Source organism: Mus pahari, chromosome 5, assembly GCF_900095145.1.
Source record: "Mus pahari chromosome 5, PAHARI_EIJ_v1.1, whole genome shotgun sequence".
NCBI classification, from domain to species: Eukaryota; Metazoa; Chordata; class Mammalia; order Rodentia; family Muridae; genus Mus; species Mus pahari.
This window is the reverse complement of record NC_034594.1, coordinates 2,672,962-2,694,854: the sequence shown is the minus strand read 5'-3', so window position 1 is coordinate 2,694,854 and position 21,893 is coordinate 2,672,962. Positions and strand designations below refer to the sequence as shown.

At 45.9% G+C, this 21,893-nt stretch overlaps 1 protein-coding gene across 2 annotated transcripts in view; it reads left to right on the top strand.

Annotated features, from left to right (window-relative positions):
* Positions 1–21,893, top strand: part of Tram2 (translocation associated membrane protein 2) — a 74,001-nt gene that overhangs the window by 33,242 nt on the left and 18,866 nt on the right. For both annotated transcript variants that reach the window (XM_029538804.1, XM_021198731.1), the window contains exon 2: positions 10,574–10,637. In XM_029538804.1, coding sequence (XP_029394664.1) covers positions 10,574–10,637 — 64 coding nt within the window. The remainder of the gene's footprint in view (positions 1–10,573; positions 10,638–21,893) is intronic.

Below are 21,893 nucleotides of genomic sequence, written 5' to 3'. Positions count from 1 at the left end.
TAGCACAGAGCCTGCCATGCAGTCTTACACATCCAGAAGCCATTGCTGTACTTCCTCTCAGGCGTAGGAGGATTGAGGCAATGCAGGGTTGGTCGCAGCTGGGTTGCATCAAATGTTCAGAACAACATGGTTGGCTTGACCATCTCCACATACAAGGAAGTTACATGACCATGAGGGAAGGAAATAATTGTGTGGTCGTTTGAACATCTCTAGTGCTGTGTCTTTCCCAGAGCATGTGTTCAACAAATACCCTGAGTGAAAGATTGATTTAATCTGTGTAAGCCTATATATGTGTGTTGATCCTATCACTAAGGTTAGCCCAGAACTGATTAGGAAGCACTGGCTGCCTCAGCTGGCTCAGACTAGCTGTGATCCTCCTGCCTCAGCATCCAGAGTGCTGAGTTTTGTCTTAGTTTGTTTTGTTTTTAAGATTAATTTTATTTAAGGTTTCATTTATCTGGAGACGTGTTCAATGCTATGCACAAATGAGTTTGTAGGGATTGAACATACCTTGTCATCCAGCTTGTGCACTTATACTAGTATGTCTGTGTAAACACACACACTCTTTCCTGGACATATCTGATTAGGAAACTGCTCTGGCCACTGTTGGATGGAGGAGGAGGAGGTAGCCCTAGTGGCTCACAGTTGGCGCTTATCAGTGTATGTGCTGGCTCTGACTCCAAACCAATCAGTCTAGTCAAGAGATTATAAAGGCAGACAGAGTGATAGGAGGCTGGAGTTCTCCTGGTCCCGAGACTCTCAGGCTCCCTAGCAACGGTCCTTCTGGGAACTCAGAGCAAGTGAGTTCTCATCCTCATGAGAACATCAAGTCAAGGCTGATGACAGTGACCATGGGGTGTGAGTTTGAAAGAAAACATGAAATAGAAAACCAAAACAAATGAACCAAAAAGTCCTTCATGCCTTTGTCAGGGTAACAGGAAGGGGGGCCTCCCTTTTGTTTTCTCCACCCCACACCATCTTCTGGTTCTCATTAGCTCAGTTTGTTACCCACAGAGGTTTACTGAGTGTATGTATAGAGGTGACTAGACTCCAGAAGGTACCCAGGGCCTTGGGGTCTTTCTGAGGAGACAGAAAGTTTCTGGGTGTAGGATTCTCTCTGATCATCTCTTTCCTGCTGTAATTCAGACTCCAAGGTTTTCCCTACATCCCCCACTTTTTCTGCCTTTCTTCTTCATGGCCTTTCCCCTCCCAAACACATGCGTAGGTCCCTTGCTACTCCTTTTCTTGTGTCCTTTGCTTTCCTCGGCAGACAGGCACCCCACAGCCAGCTCCCACTCGCACTCCCCGTGTACCAGCTCCTGACCTCTCCTCCACGTCAGTTTTGAGCCTGAGAAGTCGCAGGGCTTAGCTTCCAGGAGAACATGAGATGGGCTCCACACTCATGTAGCTCCCGCTGTGGTCCAGGGTAACCCATGCTTTCTGAGGCACCGCTGGAATCCTTAGAGCTTTGCTCTGTCTCCGCTTCTAGGACCAGTTGTGGCCTTTCTGGCTGTGCCATGTGTCTCCTCTATCCACAGCACACTCAGAGACTGTCACCACAGTGTGTGTGCTTTATTTATACGGACATGTCTGTGTCTGTTCTGTACCAGACCCAAGCAGCACTCTTGATCACTCTCTTACCTTAATTTCACATATTGCTGAGTCTCTCAGTCACCCAGAGCTGTCCCATGTCTGTTACTTGTGCACTCCCCAGCCCCCCCCAAACAGGATAACTTCCAAGTTCCTGCTCTTTCTTGCATCAGTTTGGAATAGAGTTGTCTGGCTTTGACTTGGGGCTGGGAGGGATACCTGGCTTTCTGGACCTTGCTTAAGGCTAGATTCATCAGTAAGAGGGTGTGGATGCACTGAACACTGGGTGAGATGCCTGATGCCCCCTGTCAAGTTCAGAAGTGGTCCACCCTCCCCCTTGGTTGTTTGGCTTTCCTGGGTGCTACTTGAAGTCACAGCCATGCTGGGACACAGAGGACTGTGATGGTAATGAGCCCAGCCTGCCCTGCTGTGCAGCCATTAGTCTGTCATTCTTGTTGTTCCATGAAGCTGAGGCTGGAACCCAGAGCCTTTGCACGCACTCGACCTTAGCCATAGTTCCATCGCTTTTCCAGCATCAGTTAAAACATCTCATTCAAATTGGATAGTGAAATTTCATAGTAAGGTCTGTAACAATGCATGACACTTTGAAAAGTTATCATTCTGAGGTGAGGTCAAAACAGGGTCTCACTCTATAGTATAGATTGGCCTGAAATTGTGACCAGGCTGACCTTGAACTTGTAGCAACCCTCTTTCCTCTACCTATCAAGACCTGGAATTATAAATGTGAACCACAGGCTCTAGCTAAAATATAGGGTTCATTGTAACATTGCCATTTGCTGGGGCCTTGCACCTTGACTTCAGGGCTGCTGGGTGACTCTGGCTTGTGGGTGAGCATGGGTCGTGTCTTCCTGAGGCCGTGCCTCTGGTGCTAGAGTTTTGCTTCCATTCATAGTTTGGGGATCTTGCCTTCCTTCCATGTTTCCTTTCTGTATGCGGTGGTTTGATAAGAATGGGCGCTATAGGTTCTTATATTTGTTTGAGTGCTTAGTCACCAGGAAATAGAGCTGTTTGAAAGGATTAGGAGGATTAGCAAGTGGGGCCTTGGTGGGTAAAGTGTGTGCCACTGGGAGTAGATTTGGGGGTTTTCAAAAGCTCATTCCAGGCATAGTCTCTCTCTCTCTCTCTCTCTCTCTCTCTCTCTCTCTCTCTCTCTCTCTCTCTCTCTCTCTGCCTGAAGATCAACATATAGCTCTCAGCTGCTCTCTGCAGCACCATACCTGCCAAGCTCCCTGCCATGATGATAATGGACTAGACCTCTGACAGTGTAAGCCAGTCCCCAGTTAAATGCTTTATAAGAGTGGCCTTGGTCATGGTGTCTCTTCACAGCATGAGGACAGGGACGAAGACACTGTGACTTGAAGGTGATAATGAGTGTCTCTGATTTGCAAATAGAGATGTCTGAGTGCTAGATGTTTCTCATTAACCTTCATGGCTTTGATTTAAGGTGTGTGTGTGTGTGTGTGTGTGTGTGTGATATTAATCACCCTTAAACTCTTCCTATAAAGTACCCCCATGAAGACAGTCCTGGGTGGGTCTTTCAAAACTCAAGCAAAAGGGATTCATGCCCACCGAGGTGTTCTGATGCTTCTTCTGTTGGTGAGGGATGCACTGTGGGACATAAAGTTGATTCAGAAGAGGGCTCAAGAAGCCAGAGCTCCCAGTCTGGCTCCTGTGTCTTCCAACTCCATACACCCATTGCTTGTTCTCTCACCAGCTCTTAACCCTCCATAGAGGAGCTGTGTGCTTAGCATTTATGAAATCCCTCCTATTTAAACACAACAGAAATAAACACCCTCTTCTGTAGACCTGTGGGTCACAAGCCCTTTGGCAAACCTCTATCTCTAAAAATATTTACATTACAATGGATTCACAACAGTAGCAAAATTACAGGCATGAAATAGCAATGAAAATAATTTTATTGTTGGGGGTCGCCACAACACAAGGAACTGTATTAAAGGGTGGTAGCATTAGGAAGGTTGAGAGCCATGGATCTAGGGGAATCCTCTGGCTTCCTGCGATCAGGATCAGGACCTTGGCCTGCTGGGAGGCCAGTTTACCGTCCCTGCCCCCACCCCACCCCTGACCCCTGCCCTCCTAAGGCTGCTTCCCTTAGCTCTGACTATGTGAACTGGAGGCTCACTTTCCTAGCAAGCTCCAATCCATGCGACAAGACTCAGGAGTCAACATGCTGAGTGGTGTGGTTCCCAGATGGCTAACGGTTCCCGAAAGCAACCGCAGCACATCAGCTGGGACACGCATGTCTTCCTAGAAAGGTGTAACTAAGCCTGCGAGAGCAGACACCTGTGCCTTGCCTGCCCCTGCTGAGCTGAGTTTGTGGACCCGTGAAGAGAGTTGCCCTTTCATCTCCCCAAACATTCCTTGGGCTGCTTTTGCCTGGCATCCAGTCCTAACCATGCTAGCAATCAATGCCTGGCAGGCTCTTGCAGACCCATCTGAAACTCTAATCGCCCCTCCCTAGCCCCCTGTGCTTTATCTGCACGGTGCTAAACATTTTGAAAACTGCAGTTAAAATAACACACTGGTGTGCTGAAGTGGCTCGTTTTGTTATCAGCTCTAAAACTGTTACCTAATCTTGACTCTTAAAAAAAAAAAATCAGTCGTTCAAAACCCCAACTCTACATCTCAAAGTTCCTATCTGTGTTTAAAATTCCCTGTAAAGATGATACTGCCTCTTCCTTTGGACAAAAAAGTAAAATACTTGTTTTGACAAATATATGTTTTGCTTATATCCACACACAGCCAGTGTTCTAAACCCTGATATGTTTATGCATGTTTCTGAAAATTTATATTCTCAAAAAATTATTTTTACATGAGCAGTTTTTCTGTTTTTATTTAATTCTTAGTTCCCACAAGGAATGATTTGTAGATATGTTATAACATCAAAACAAGAGGGAAAGCAAGAGGATGGTAAATTCAGGCCCTGAGGCTAGCTAGCCTGGGCTATATAGCAAGCTTCTAGAACTCTCTTTGTGCTCTGGTATAAACTCCTTTTTATCCCTGTGTAGTATAGACTTTGGCATGATGGCTATAACCGAAGCAGCCTAATGTTCTCATAGCCATTACAACAGCAAGGTTTCCCTGACGGGTAATGACTTTCCTGCCCAGCATCATGACCACAGGCTCTCAAGAACCTGTGGGGTCTGGCTGGCTTTGCCCTGTTCTTGAATCAAGGAGGCCATTCAGACAAGGAACCAGAATCTTCAGATGTTGCTAAGGAGCCACACAAAAAAGTACTGTCAGAACTGTGCCCCCGTGTCTCGGGCGCTCATGTTGTAACGGTCACCCAGAATAGAGGTTTGCAGAAAGCCACTGTGGAAAGCGTCTTTGTCCCTGCCGTCTGTCTGTCTTCTGCTGAGTAGTGAATTGCAGGCCCACAGACACCGTGTTCTGCTGTCTCATCAGCTTCTCCTCAGGAAGCAAGGAGCTGGGGCACCCACTCCAGAAAAGAAAGCTAAAAACTTGTTTATTATTATTATTATTATATTATTATTAATCTTTCTCTCACCAGTTGACTGTAACTTTCCAGTGTTTTCCTGTCTGCCTGAAGTTTTCTTATTTACCACCTTAGCAGAAAGATGTGAAACCAATTTCAGGACAGCTTGCCTGGATATTTGGTTTCCTGTGATCAGGGCCAAGCATGAGGAGGAGACAACCTCCCTAGCAAGATGGGTCGCTAGCTTTAGCCAGGTGATATCAATTAGTGAGTGCTGGTTGAGAGCAAGTCAGAACCAGCTGAAGGGAAGCATCCAGTACCTGCTGGGGAACAATGTGGTCCCTTTCATCTTCTTTGCTTCTGTCTTGGTGATTGCTGTCATCCTCCAGGGAAAGGGACTGTGCATCTGGAAGCCCTGGTGTGCGTGCCTGGGGCTGTCCAAGGACTTCACTCTTCTTGCCTGTGGGGCAGCGATGACGCCCGGACTTGGATTTTCACAGGTAGAGAAGCAGCACTGTGCTTTAAACTGGAAGTTAGGCCCTTCAGTAAGGCCGTTATTGGACCTAGATCAAATGTATTCAAGAATGATAGCTGACAGAGTTCTTTATGGACTTCCATTTCAGCCACCTCGATGGGCTGCATCATTTCCATGCCTGTCTGGAACAGGGCCATTCCTTCCCTTATGGTGAGGGCCATTTAAGAGGCTGCACTTGGTCATTTATGGAAATCCTTAGAGCTATGCCGGCACCCAGCAAGTGCCCGATAGCATCGTTTGTCCCTATTGTTATCACTGGGCAAAGGAGCCCACTGAGATGACTTGCCTTACCCAAGGGCACACTGGTCCACAGCAGACATGGGTCAGGATTCCACATGCAGCATGCTTCGAGGAAGCAGCAATTTCTCTGGCATTCCTAGTGTCATTACAACCAAGAGCTCAGGTCCATGTGCCTCTAATGGAACATGTCATGTGGGATGATTTTGGTTTTGTTACAGCTGTGTGAGCCCGAGCAACATCTCTGCCTTTGATTCACACCACGTTCTAATTAAAATTGTAACGAGTCTCTCTGGCACTCTGTGTGTGTGTGTGTGTGTGTGTGTGTGTGTGTGTGTGTGTGTGTGTGTGTGAGTGAGAGAGAGAGAGAGAGAGAGAGAGAGAGAGGGAGAGGGAGAGAGAGAGAGAACACCTCTATGTAATTTAGTGCTTTCCCTTTGCATGAGTATATTAACACATTTTCACTTTTAACCTTTCACCCATTGAGCTTGGCGGTTAATATGCTATTAAACTCAATATTGTGTCCTATAAACAGCCTTAGAGGGGCGAGAAATAACTGGAGAGACATTTTTAATAGGCTCCTGTTTCTCAGCCCCTGTGCTACATGGACCCAGAATTACACAGGGGGGCTTGTTAGCTGTTTGGTCCCCTGACCTCAGGTCAGGAGAGAGTAATGGAATGAAGATCTGGGGTGCCGGAGGGCCTTTGAAAGCACACAGAGTGGGTTTTATGAGCATAAAGAGGGTTGCTTCATTACTCCTCTGCCCCCCAGTCCCTCTACCTCCTGTCCCCTGTGCCCCCTTCCTTCAGTGGATAGGAGCTGCTCTTACTTTGCTCTTTTAGACGGTTGGAAGCCAGCTTAGCCTGAGCTGATACGTAGGACTTCTTGGGATGCACTTCTGTGGATCAGCCTCATTCGCTCTCTGTTCTTCCTCTCTAAGCTTTTGACACATGATCTCCTTGGTTTTGGTCCTCTAATTCTTGTTAGCATTCTGTCGTGGGCTGTGTTGTATGCCTGCTGAAGTTGTTTTGGGAACAAACTTGGAAAATCTCAAGTTGCTGATTGCCTGTTTTGCTTGTACTCACTGGGTGTTAGAAGGCCACTATACCTTCTTAACTCCTTTTCCTATGAAGCAAGGGAACTGGATCTGGGATACTGTCACATGGGAGCAAACATGGTAAAGAATTTATTTCTATTGCCACGATCCAGAGGGCAGGTATGGAAAAATACCGGAATCTAGTATTTTTGCTTTAACTCTGTTCTCGTGGACTTATGTTCAGAAAACATGTGTTAGACATTCATCTGTGGTTACTGAATACTACAGCTGCTTACAGGATGAGGTCATTATATGGGTATTTATGAGACACCTACTGCGTGGGCAGTACTGGGGTGGACACAGTGAGAGAAAACAGTTGCACAGAGATAGAACTATGAGCAGGTGACAGGGTGACAGGCAGATAGCTTTCTTGTGGGATGGGCTGTGTCCACATGACAAGCATTTGTTAGCCAGGCAGCTCTGTCCTCTCACCATTGGAGGCTGTGCAGAGAAGGTAATCAAGGCAAGTAGGTGCAGATTCTTCTAGAACTGATATTTGGTGGTGTTAACCTCTACCTTGGTAGGGCTCATTAAAAACAAAAAAATCTGAGGACCAATGAGACATAGTGTAAACTCTGGATTTGGTGGCTCATGTCTGTAATCGGAGATAGAAGGGGAGACGTGAGAGCCAGCTGTCAGTGAACATGCTCAGTAGCAACAGAAACAAGAGAGACTGTGAGTCAAAAGGAAAGGGGAGGTAAGACCCAACTCCTGGAAGGTTGTCCTTTGACCTCCATATGTGTCACACGCACACACACACACACACACACACACACTTCATTGTCCAATAGAACTGACATTCAAGCTTGTCCTGATATGTTCCTCTATCAGTGATTACAGATTTCATCTTTGTGAGTCTGCTTCCTTTACTAGAACTTCCTTGTGACCTCCACTTTCAAACTTGGCTCTTGTGCTTGCTCACAGTTCACAGGTGCAAACCCTTGAGCTCAGCTCAGGCGAAACAAGGCCATGCCCACTTCCCTGTTCCAGCTCTCATACAGTAAACAAATCATCCTTTGTCGTCTATTTAGGGCCACAGTTTTGCATTTTGTGGTGTTTGTGGGGATTTCATTCTTTACCATGGCCCCTAAGTATTTTGCTGACGTGCTATCCCTAATCTTAAGAAGGAGGCAGCATGCCTATGGAGAAGCCATGCCTTCAGTCGCCCCATTTGGACATGAGCTACAGTAGTCTTGTTGACCGAGAGTTTAGTGTTACTGAACCAGCAGTGTGTATCACCTAAGGTGCCTTTTAGAAGCACACCTAAACCAAGGTTGCATGTTGATCTCTTGGTGAAATGGGATTGGTTTGTAGCAACCTAACTCTGTGTTTCCCTTGGGTGCAGTGTTTTGGTGTTTGCAAGTTTCCATAGAACTGCCACGCATGAAAATCGACTATATATTCAGGGCTCAAGCAAAACTGTGTATCGCTCATATACTAAATGCCTACTTCCTGGGTTTTGTTTATCTGTCTTGTCTTGTTTGTTTTAAGTGTGATGGCTCCGAGACTTGGCTGCGAGTTAGAGCACTGATGAGCCAGCTCAACTCTACTCATTCAGCGTCTCATTTAGTTGCCTAGAGAAGTGGTGCGCGGGGAGGGTTATGGCCTGGATACAGAAAAATTTCAAGTTCTTTCAGGGACTCTGCCGCAGGCATGGTTGAACAGCAGTCCTCTACACATAGAATTACAGTGCATCTGAGAAATGGATGTTGGCCAAGGTCAAGAGGGCTCAACTTGCCCCATTGAAGACCCATGGCTGCTCTAGGAGCAGGACGGCAGAAACCACAGCAGAAGACTGTGAGTGTCTGAGGCACCGAGCCGCACCTCCTCCAGCCTGACTCAGATGATTGCAAGCCAGGAGAGAGTGGGCTCAGAGTTCTGACGGGTCCCAAGGAACAGGCCTTTGGTGACAGAGGGCAGTCCTCACTGGAGACTAGAGACTAGTAGTTAAAGGAAGTGAGCTGCATTTCTTTTCTTTGTCTTAATCACCTAGCACTTACCTCTTCTGGGTTAGCTATTTGAAAGGGCATGCAATGAAAACTGAGAAGTTGGGATCCCTACCTTCACCTAGGAGGTGAGAGCCTACTGTGGAAAAATGATAGCACAACCTAGTATAGAGACACGCATGGGTAAGTCATAAGGAGTGGTAGAGGAAGAGGGATCTAATGGCAATCTTTAGGCTGGAGCCAAGCACATCATTGTAAGGAAAATGCAGGCATTTGGGCTGGAAGGGGCTCAGGAATGTAGAACACTGTCTTAAGGACCAAAGGAATCAGGTTCAGGGGCTGGAGAGTGGAGAAGAGGGCCTTCTCATACCTGACATTATTTCTTCTTTCCTTACAAACTTGACAGAGGACACGCAAGGCATCAGCATGGATGTATGAAGACTCTGAGTACATAGCTGCCTATAAGTAAATGATACCTCACTGAAGAGTAACGGCAAGATCTTTTCTCTTTTAAAGGAGATGGTTGGATCTGTAGGCGAGGCTAAGGGCAGTCACCGTCCAGAGAGGGCATCCTTCACTTGTTTCCACACTGACTTGGCCACGGGCTGGTGTATCCTTCCCTCCCCAGCCCCACTCTCTGCAAACTACCTTCTGACCTCTGTGTTTGGAGGATTTCCCATAACCCTTGACTGAGGAGGTGTCTTCAAAACCTCTGGGGAAGTGACTTTTTTCACCTGACCCTGTGCGTGCCTCATGGAGCACTTCTTGGTCCTGGCTGGACATCTCTGGAATTTGAAAGAATGCCACTAGAGAGCTCAGTACTAGGCCAGTCAGTAGTGCACAACAGAGGCGCTGCACATATCCACTCTATAGACAAGAAGAGGTTTGGTTCAGGGTGTGAAATGACTTCTGCATGGTTACATAGCTAGCAAACTCAGTGTGCAAGCATAGACGATTTCCGCGTCTCTGCTTCAACTCCACATTTTGCCATCTCACACCTGCTTGAAACTGTATCAGAACTAATTTGACTATTCGTAACCAGATGGGGACCACAGTCATGTAAAGATAGCTTTCAGAAAAAAAAACAGAAAAACAAAAAAAACAACAAACAAACAAAAAACCAAAAAAAACAACAACAACCCAAACCAATATTGTGGGGTTTGTGAGGTCTCATTCCTGGTTTGACATAAGGGAAGATGTGAAATTAACAGCTAGAATCCACTGTTTCTGAAGCCTAAGTTACCATTAGGGCTGCTGTCCTGTGTGCAGGCAACTGAAATGTCCAAGAAGTCTGGCTTTGGCACCTTTAAGCTGTGACCTTCCACAGAACTGGGTGCCCAGAACTGAGTCAGTACATGATCAAGTGAACAAATTGTTCTGCCCGTCAATACAGCTTGCTTCATACAGCAAGTGAACACAAGTGTATCCATCATCTGGGGCCCAGGGCTGCGTTTCTGTGCAGTGCAGGTACCGGGAGTGGTGGCTCAGAGCTGGTGTTAACTCTGGGATGGGTAGAAGCCTGCATCCTGGAGTGGTGGCTCAGAACTGTGTTAACTCTGGGGTGGGTAGAAGCCTGCATCCTGCAGTGGGTGTAGGAGGTATAAAGGGATGGGCTCAGGGTAGGGCACAGCCTGGCTTGTTCTTTTCATGTGGCCCAGAGAGTAAACAGGAACCTTTGTCCTTTGTTTTCCAGGTCACAGCCAAGACTGCCTTCCTATTTATTTTACCTCAGTATAACATTAGTGTGCCTACAGCAGGTAAGAAAAACTGCTCCGTCTCCCTCCTGGTCCTGTTAACCCTGAAGGACTGGGGAAGATTTCTCTTTCTTTCTCTATGCCTGTGACCTTTCAGATACTCTCCCTTGGGCTCCAGCGTGCTCCCCAAGTCAGGTGGCTGCAGTTCCTGCCCTCTGGTCTCTACTGTAAGACCTGAAGAAAAAAGTACCACGCTATGGTGTGCTACGTGTGCTTCTAGCCCTTTCCTCTAGAGTAGGTGGTGTTGATGTCCACGGATCAAGAGCATGGCCTTTCTTTTTAAGTTTTCCATGAGGAAAGTGGGTTAGATGTACTTCAGTGGAGCACAGAAACATGGCGGGAAGGGAGCTCTGTACTCGGACGAGGTTGAAGCTAGGAGTAAATTGGATCTTCACCCAGGGCCACTGGCCATAATTCTCGAACTACAAGCTGGCCTGCATCTAGTATCTCCCGGAACCTCCAGAAAAACTTGCTGCCCTGTTTCCAAGTACTACCTGGTCTTCACGAGCAGCTTCCGGTCCAGTTATGGGCCTCCAGCTCAAGGAGTACTGGGGCCAGGAGGAGCTGAGCAGGGAGAGAGTGGGCCCATAATAAAATGATAGCTGCCACTCCCTTCCAACAAGTCCCTGGCCCAGAGGTTGCTGTAAAGCCAGAGTGGCTATACAGTTGCCCTTATCATCACTGTGACCAAATAACCTAAGAGAAATAACTTTGAGGATGGAAAGGTATATTTGGGCTCCCAGTTTCAGGGGCTCTTGTCATGGCTGCTTGGGTTTGTGTACTTAAGCCATAATGGTGGCAGAAGCATGTGGCAGAGGATACCTGTTCAGCCCATGACAATAAAGGAAGCAGAGAAAGGGTAAATAGAGGAAGGAGGCTGGGGCAAGGTACCTGCAAGGGTGCATACCCAGGAATCTACTTCTAGGTAAGCCCCTGCCATCTTCCCCATTTCCCAGTGATCTTACTGGTGTATGAAGGGATTCATCATTTGGTTAGGTCAGAGTCCTCATGGTCTAACGTGGGGATGTGCCCAGTCTCCAGACATTCCTCAGTCTATTCAAGTAGATAATCAAGTCAGATCAGCACAGGGGCTGAAGCATCTCCCTCTTGAGATGATTTCCATCCCAAGAGCACCAGAAGATGTTTCATCTTATGTATAAACCCCTCACCTTTAAAATGTTGGCAGCTACTTGGGTGAACACCACGCAGGAAGGTCAACAGAAAGAAGTCCATGCATCTGCTGGCCAGGTTCAGCTTTGGGGCCGTATTTCTGCAGCCTTGGATTTCTGAGGTCTCAGCCTTGGAATGAGGCATCACTTGGTCCCAGCTGTAAAATACCAGGCTCCTCCTTGATGAAGGAAGGAGGGGAGTTTGCTTGCCAAGTCTAGTTCTCCTCTCATCATTTGGGAGAGGTTGAATGGTCTTCACTTTTATACAAGGGTCTTTATCTGGCCCTGGGGGACTGTTGCAGGGAGGTGAGTGTATGACTCTGGCTCATGGAACTGTAGCCATGAATTTCACATGAGCATATTCCTGCAACCAATCTAGGAAGACACTGAGGGGATCCTTGCTTCGGGTGTATAGTATAGTTCCTGTTTTGGAGAGTCAGACTGAGAGGTTGTGGTAAGGGAGGAAGGACATTGGTGACTGTGGGAAGTGAGACTTAAGAGCATCTCTCAGCCCGGGGAACCAGGAAATGCGACGGTCACCCACATGCATTGCAGTGACACTTAGCACCCAAGGGCCGTGCCATGTGCTCCAAGATTAAAGTCAGGCTTCTTTCCCTCCTGTCTTCTGTCAGTTGTGAGAGATCATAGAACCTGGTATATTTACAAGTGAGCGATTTAAATTGTTTCCATTTTAAAATGTGGTAAAATAGCTGGGCTTAGTGGTGTCTCCCTAGTAGCTGGGCATGTTCTACTGAATCTAGCAAATGTGTTACCTTATCCAGTCTTACGTGCATAATATGATTGTATTAAGTACAGTCACAGTGTGCTACTTTCCATGTGGAGAAGTCTTTTCATCTTGCAGAACTGAACTTTTAATCATTTTACAACTTTCTATAGCAACCACCATTCTCTTTTCTCTATGAACTTGTTGCAGTAGCTACCTTAGAGGCATATGTGTGTGTGTGTGTGTGTGTGTGTGTATTTATGTGTTTATGTATATATTTATGTTTATGTATGTGTGTATATTATGGTATATGTGGGTATGCATGTGTATGTATGTGTGTGTGTTTGTATTATGTGTGTATATATGTGTATGGATGTGTGTGTATATATGTGTGTATGTGTGTACATATGTGTATATATGTGTGTATGTGTGTATGCATGTGCATGTATATATGTGTGTGCATGCATGTATATATGTATGTGTATGTATGTATGTGTATATATATATGTGTGTGTGTGTGTGTGTGTGTGTGTGTGTGTGTATTTAGATTTTTGTGATTGGGTCTCATCCAATATTAAGCGTGACTAGCCTTAAACTCAGAGCAGTCCCCTGTCTTGGCTTTCCAAGTGCTGTGAGTACAGGTGAGTACCACACTCAGTTTTAGAATCATATTAATTAACCTTTAGGAACTGGTTTACAATTTAAATACATATCCCCCCCCAAATACATAAAGCATTACATAACACTTAGAGAAAATGTACACAGTATAAGCAAGTAGATGACAATCACATATGATCCCACCACTCAGCAAAACTTTAGTTAAAATATTTTTAGAGGGCTGGAGAGATGGCTTAGCAATTAAGAGCACTGACTACTCTTCTAGAGGGCCTGAGCTCAATTCCCAGCAACCACATTGTGACTCACAACCATCTGTAATGGGATCTGTTGCCTTCTTCTGGTGTGTCTGAAGACAGCAACAGTGTACTCACATACATTAAATAATATAAAATACCTTGGTGTGACTCTAAGGAAGTGAAAGATCTGTATGACAAGAACTTCAAGTCTCTGAAGAAAGAAATCAAAGAAGATCTCAGAAGATGGAAAGATCTCACATGCTCATGGATTGGCAGGATTAATATAGTCAAAATGGCTATCCTGCCGAATGCAATCTACAGATTCAATGCAATCCCCATCAAAATTCCAACTCAATTCTTCACTGAGTTAGAAAGGGCAATTTGCAAATTCATCTGGAATAACAAAAAACCTAGGATAGTAAAAACTATTCTGAACAATAAAAGAACCTCTGGTGGAATCACCATGCCTGACCTAAAGCTGTACTACAGAGCAATTGTGTTAAAAACTGCATGGTACTGGTACAGCAACAGACAAGTAACTCTTTTAAAAGTATTTTTAGAAACTAATTCATAACTTGCAAAATGTTTGGCATTAGAGTGTCACAGATCTTTCCCATTGTTCATTGAAAGTCTTAACAGTGAGCTCGTGGCCCACCCGTCCTTCCTCCATTTCTCCTTTCCCCCATTCCTTTCATTCCCTCCTCTCCCCTGCCCCCTCCTTTTTCTTTCTTCCACTAGAAGAGGCCTCTTACTGAAGCTAGCTTGGTTGGGAACGTTTTGTTTTCCTTCTTTCTTCTTTCCTGAAAGCCATAGACTGGTTTAGTCATCCCATTAACCCTATTGAACTATAAGGTAACATCTTTTCTTGGGGTGACAAAAATCAAAAATGAAGGAGACATGACTTCATGACAAAATCACTCAACCACTACCCACATGTGGACTCATTCTCTCTCTGTTTCTCTTAATTAAAAAGTTATTATTTTGTTCTATGTATATAGGTGTTTTGCCTTAATGTGTGCCTGTTTACCATGTCCATGCAGTGTCCTCGGAAGCAGGACAGCATTGGATCCCCTGAAAGAGGAGTCTCAGACAGTTGTGAGCTATCATGCGGGTGCTGAGCATCCAACCTGGGTCCTCTGGAACAGCCACCTATGTTGTTAATCCCTGAGCCACCTCTCTAGCCCAAATTATTATTCTTTAAAATTAGCTTGGGATGAGTTCCGTTGGCATTGTCATACATCTGGGTCATTGTGCCTTATTCTTGCTCATCCTCCCTCCCACAGCCTCCCACACTCCATGTCATCCTTTCTTGGTCCCCTTCCTTCTCACCACAGACTTCTGCTGCTTTTCTGGAACAGGTGTTGCATTACTTTCTTCCTCCTTTCAACTTCCATAACCTCCATACATGTGCATGTGTGTGTGTGTGTGTGTGTGTGTTCGCACACACACACACACACACACATATATACACACACACATATGTATACACCTATACATACACACACATACATACACATGCATACATATACACAGACATACACAGGCATACACACACATGCATACACACATACCTATATAAATTTAAATATAGATTCCTTGCAGGAGACAAAGCACATAGTATTTGTCTATTCAAGACTGGCTTATTTTTTATCTAACATAATCTCCAGCTCCATCCACTTTTTTATTCCTGGTGTCATTTGTTTTTATGGCTAAATAGAATTACACATTTACTTTATTCTCTCATCTGGTGTAGGGTATCTAGGTCGGTTCCATTTCTTAGCTATTGAGAATGGTGCAGGAGTTCAGCATGGATGTGCCAGTGTCTGTGTGGGATGCTGACAGAGAGGCCTGTGGGTGTATCCCTCCACAAGGGCTCTCTGGGTTTACATCCCCTCCAAAGCATTCCCTGTATCCTCGCCAGTGTGTGTTGTTGTTTGTTTTCTTGAGGATAGCTACTCAGACTGGAATGAGCTGGGCTCTCAAAACAGTTTTCATTCGCATGTCTTTGATTTTGAACATTTTTTTCCTCTCTTTTCCTTTTCTTTTTTCCGTTTATTTGTGTATATTCTTTTTTTTATTATTTTCTTTATTTACATTTCAAATGTTATCCCCTTTCCTAGTTTCCCCTCCCAAAATCCCCTATCCCCTCCCCCCACCCCCTGCTCCCCAACCCTCCCACTCCCATTCCTGGTCCTGTTGTTCCCCTATACTGGGGTCTAGAGCCTTCACAGGCCCAAGGGCCTCTGCTCCCGTTGATGCCCAACAAGGCCATCCCCCTTTTAGGATTCTTTGAGAACTGTCTGCTTAGTTCATGAGCCCACTTCTGACTGGATGGTTAGGGTGGGGTAGGATGGTTAGTTTTTGAAGTTCTTCATTTAGCCTATTAATCCTTTGTCTAACACATAGTTGGCAAAGACCACCTCCCACTCTCAGGATTAATCGAGAAAGGGCTTTGCTGTGTAGCCCTGACTGTTCTGGCCCTGTGGTCATCCTCCTGCCTCTGGCCCTCTGGTGTTGAGTTACAGGCAGGCTCTAACACAGCTGGCTTCTTAAGTTGTTTCTGTCAGACATTGCTACAGCAGCACAAAAGTAATAAAACTGAGCATGCATGTGCCTAAGGCATCCTTTTAACTCCTTCTTGGAGAAATGTGGATAGCAAGCAGTGCCTTAACCATCCGTTCCTCAGTCGATGAGAACTACAGACTGGGTTGTGTTCCAGTTTAGGCCCCTGGCAGAGCTGCTGGGCATAAAGAATTTCCCATTGAATCTTGGAAGTGTGCTGCTTGAATCATGCGTTCATTAGGTTAATTACTTAATTGCTCACTCTAGACAAATATTCCTGTGTCTCTTGCATGATGGTCCTGGTTGTAAAACAATTTAAGGGAAAGATGTAGAATAAATAAGTAGATAATGGTAATTGCAGTAGGATGATGAAGGAAACACACAGAGCTATGAGGTGAAGCACACACATGCACATGCACAAGCGTGTGCGTACACACACACACACACACACACACACACACACACACACACACACACACAGGCCTGGTGACAAATCCTTCCAAAACCCTGCCTTTATAGTGCGGTTGGAGAACTCACAGCTGCGAACAGAGTGGATAGGACAGTCCTAGCTGAGGGATCAGCACATGTAGATGGAGAATCTCTCACTTGAGAAACTCATGACTGGGGTGTACTCGTGGGCAAGTGCTACCGGTGAGCCCAGAGCAGCCGGGGTTGGCCTCTTCCAGGATGTGACTATTGAATCCTGCTCTGAAAAGTTCCTCTATGTCTGTGTGCCCTGAGTGCTGGCGAGACGGGGAAGATAAGGTATCGTTCAGTTGCCGGGCAGTGGTAGTGCACGCCTTTAATCCCAGCACTTGGGAGGCAAAGGCAGGCAGATTTCTGAGTTCGAGGCCAGCCTGGTCTACAGAGTGAGTTCTAGGACAGCCAGGGCCACACAGAGAAACCCTGTCTCAAAAAACAAAAAACAAAAAACAAAAAAAAAAAGGTATCATTCAGTGGTCTATTATGGGAATCTTACTAGTTGAGGCTATTTGAAACAAGACAAGCAAGAAGCAAGAGAGACAATGGACTCAGAACAGCCTGCATAATTTTTTTTTTTTTTTTTTTTTTTTTTGCGCGCCTGTGGTGACCAACTGAGTATGATAGTGCCAGATTTCCTGGAGATGAAAGCTGCTTACAGTGAGCACACTGCAGCCTGGAACCGTGACCCTTACATCTGTGGGAGGCTGAGACGGAGGGGAGCTGGGTGCACAGAGGGACTGATGTTCTCAAGGATGACCAGGAAGGGCAGAGAGAGGCTAGGTTGCCTGAACCTCAGACAGCACTAGGACCCAGAAAGCCACTGAAAGGCTAGATTTGTCACGTGAAGAGACCAACGAGGGAAACACAGAACTGGCTTTGTCCTTATTTTGTGTGAAATGGCTACCAAGGCCACTTTTGGTTCAGGGTCCCTCTGGAGGAAGAGAAAACTAAAGCAGGCCCTCACCGTGTCAGTCTTGGGGAGCCTCCTCCCAGGGAGTATGGTCAAGTCTGGACTTGATTTTCATTTCAGTAACTACAGTTTAGCAATCAGGACCACTGTTCACAAGATGGAGCAAATCATAAGCAATCGGCTTCATATTGCTTCAGAAACTGAGTGTGTCCACAGAAGTCTGGATGCGTCATCTTCCAGAAGAGACGTGTTTCCATCCAATTCCCCATTTACAGCCCAGAGGCTATACCAGTGGCTCTCAGCTTCCCTAACACTGTGACCCTGTAATACAGTTCCTCGTGTGGTGAACCCCAACCATAAACGTACTTCTGTTGCTACGTCATAACTGTAATTTTGCTCCTGTTATGAATCATGATGTGCATCTCTGATATGCAGGGTGTCTGACGCAACCGCTGTGAGAGGGCCGTGGCAGGCTGAGAATTGCTGGTCTGTTCTGTTCAGTGTGGCATCTCTGCGGGTTCAGCCAGGACTTCTGAGCTGCCAGGCTGGCTCTCAGCTTGATGCTCGAGATCCAGGGGCATTTCGCTAGTCAGCTGTATTTGCAAAAATAATTCTTTTGCCGTTAGATTAGCAGGTTTGTTGAAATTGTTGTTTTTGCCTATGTTTAAAGCCTTGATTTAACTTTAAAAAAATTTAAATGTAAAGAAAAACTTCTACTTCTTTTGTTGTTGTTGCGGCTGGTTCATGTGACTCAAAAGAACTGACACTTCTTCCTGACTCTTGGTGACGTTTTTTTCTGACGTCCACGTGATCCCACCTGTAAGTGTTCTGTGGCATGGCGGCCTTCTGCACGGTGTACCATGTTAGGGTGTGTCATAAGAAGCCACAGACTGTGAACGCATAGAGATCTGAAGTATGTGCCTGACACCTAGGAATCTCAGAGATTTTCTTGCAGTGAGGTGTACAGCCTGAGAGAAAGGGCTGGTTCCTCAAGGAAATGACTCAGAAGCTGCGGGCTTCGATTCCCGAGTCCGTTCTAGTCTTCTCTCATAGGTCCTACCTCCTTTTATGCTATAAAAACAAAAATCATCCCTTGTCTTCTTACTTTGCTATCAAATGGATTAAAATCAATTCCAAAACATGCCATAAGAGGCTGAATGAGCCTGGAGATTGTCACCTACATCTTTCATTTGGGGACCCATGCATAGAAAGGGAGTATGTTTCTTAAGGACGGGGATACAAAGTACAAGGCGGGATTGAAGGCAACCTACTGGGTCCTAGAGATCTGAATCTGATGTCAACACTGGTGGCTCCTGCACCTGCCAGGAAAAGAGCCCTTCTCGCTGACTTGTGGGTGGCTGCCACCCTCCTCCTGTGTGTCTGTCTCTGTATCAATATTTCCCGGGTTTTTAAGGACACAAATCGTATTGAAATGAGTTCCCGCCCTAATAACCTCATTTTAACTTCTTTCCTTTGTCAAGACCCTATCCAAATAGAATATTATTGTGAGGTACTAGGTGCTCCACATGATTTTTGGAGGTGAGGGGCACAATCTTACCCACAACTGTATGTATATGTATCCATGTATGTGTGTACACACACACTCTGAAAAGCATCTTGGTGCATCTACTTAAGAAATCAATGATCCCGTCTTCCATCGTTGAGGTTGGGAGATCAGAATCCTGCTCAAGGCTGTGTGTGTGTGTGTGTGTGTGTGTGTGTGTGTGTGTGTGTGTGTGGTGTTTGCGTGTGCATGTGCATGAGTATGTGTATCCCTGCATATTCTAGATTCTTGTCTCTCCTAACGTCTCAGGGAGTGGCTTAAGCCTTCAAGATTTAAGGACTGGACTGTTTCGCTGGGATCTGAAGGGCAGTCAGGCAGCAGAGAGGCCTAGTGAGGAGGGGATGGGTTTGGCCACTGGCTTCTATGGCCGTGGCCCACTCTGGCTACAGATCATGTGAGAGTTCTTGCTGTCCTCGAGCCACAGCTGCCATGTCAGTAAACAGGGATAATAACTCGGGATTACAGGGAGTAAATGATGTCACTTACCAGACATTCTTAGTATAGGGCCTGCCCAACAAAGGACTTACGATAGCCGTTGCGATGTGTGTTCTAAAGGAGTGCGCAGGAGTGCTGTTCATCTTGTTTCTGTGGGAAATAGTAGTGATAGCTGTCTATTGGCAGAGCACTTTATGGCTTTATAAGTTACTTGTCTAGTTTATTCTTAGAGATTTGTGGTAAAAAGCAGTTTATTTTGTTTTTAGGGTTTTTTTTTTTTACACGTGTTTCTTTTTTTTAACTTTAAAAATTTTATTAAATAGGTGTAATTTGATATCATATAGAGTCATGCACTCTGTTTACACTTATTTCTTAATTATGTGGCTATATGGGGGAGGGGGTGTGTGCATGTGAGTGCAGATATGCTTTGGACATCCAGAAGAGGGCGTTGCATCCCCTGGAGCTGGAGTTTCAAGTGGTTTGTGAGCCATCTGGTATGGGTGTGGGAACCAAACTTGGATGTTCTACAAGAGCAATACATGCTCTCATCCGTGCCACTCTCTCATTAGCTCTGTCACTGATTGATTGGTTGATTGATTGATGATTACCTTGTGTGTGTAAAGGTCACGTCTCGCCTTTCTCTCCTGAGCCATCTCACTGACCCGATCTATTTATATCTGGACGGAATGGAGACAAGGTCTCTGTCCCAGGCTGGCCATGAATTCCTCTGATCCCCCTGCCTCTACCTCCTAGGTGCTGAGGTTACGGCCATGCACCACCAGGAGTTTGCCTTATTCTCATTGTCCACAGGGCAACTGAGTTAGAAAGTCATGGGTGGCAAAGAGCAGTTCTAGAAGTGAACTTTTGACTTTCTCGTGCATGGCCTGTATGAAAGACCTTGTTGCTTTGCAAAGACACCTCAAAGTGTAGCCTTTGCCACTCGGAGTAACCCTGATACACTGCAGGCTGAGCCTCACTTGCCTGAAGTGCTTGGGGCCAGCACGCTTCCGAGTTCCGATGTTTGAGGATTGAGGAATATTTGCATGGATGTATTAAGAAATCTCAGGAGGAGACCCATGTCTGAACTAGACATTATTTGTTTCCTGTTTGCTTTTCAGTCTCTGAGAGTGATTTTGTACCATATTTCTTGTGCCCTTGGAATTTTAACTGCAGCCTCTCATGGAAGCTTAGGCATGGCATTGTCCAAATGTGGCTTCATGTCCATACTTGAAATCTTTCAGAGACTTCAGATTTTGGATGTCTGGACCAAGGGTAGTCAACCTGTGTATCTATGTGTGCCAGTTCCCACCAGGTAAAAACAGTCCAGTGTTGTTTTACTCTTGAACAGTGCTCTCATGCATAGCTGGGAGGGCACACCATGTTTGCCATGGGACAAGTACTATCTAAATGGTAAGTCCCCAGAACTGGGATTGTTGTATCAAAGGCTCAGTGCCTTCATAACCTAACAGACATGGCCAAATGACCGTCTAGGTGAGAGCACTCTTTGGCACTCCCACCAGTGCTGAGGAAGACAGGCTTCTCCTTCCCCACAAGGCTGCATAGTTAGGCTTGTGATTCTTGCGCATCTGATCCGGTGTCCAGTATCTCCGTGTGGCTTTGATTTGCATTTCTCCCTCTTGGTAAGGCAGAGCATCATTTTCAGTGCTTGAGAGCTGCCTGTGTCTGTCTGTTCGTGAGCTTTGCCCATTTCTCTGATGATTTTCATGTAAGCTCTGGAGCTTTTTACTTTCTGGCAGGAGGAGCCCTTTGTCTGGGAACTGAGACATCTGCCCCGGGTGGTCATTCGATGCCTTGCTTTGCTTTGCTTTGCTCTTTTCTTTTCTTTTCTTTTCTTTTCTTTTCTTTTCTTTTCTTTTCTTTTCTTTTCTTTTCTTTCTTGTCTCATTCTCTCTCTCTCTCTCTCTCTCTCTCTCTCTCTCTCTCTCTCTCTCTCTCTCGTGTGTGTGTGTGTGTGTGTGTGTGTGTGTGTGTGTATGTGCATCTATGTGTTTCTATGTCCCTCCTCTCCTCCTCCCTTTCTCTGCTTGTGTCTCCCTCTATCTCTCTGACTCTCTCACTCTCACTCTGTGTGTTTATGTCTCTCTCTCTATCTGTCCACTCCCCCTTGCCTTTTCCTCCCTCCCCCTTTCTCTCTGTGTGTATGTGTGTGCATGTGTTTGTTTGTTTGTGTGTCTGTGTCTGTATCTAGGTCCCTTCCGTCCCTTCCCCTCCCCCTCCCTGTCTCTATGTGTGTGTCTTGTGTCTCTGTCTATCTCTCTGTCTCTTCCCCCCCGTCTCTGTCTCATTCTCTCTTTCTGTGTGTGTGTGTGTTTGTGTGTGCTTGTATCCGTGTCTCTCGATCTGTCTACACCTCCCTTCCCTTCCCCTTTCTCTTTGTGTGTGTGTCTATATATATATATATATATATATATATATGTCCTTCCCCTCCTTCTCTGTGTGTGTTTGTATGTGTGTCTGCCTATCTGTCTGTCCCTTCCCCTTCCCTTCCCTTCCCTTCCCTTCCCTTCCCTTCCCTTCCCTTCCCTTCCCTTCCCTTC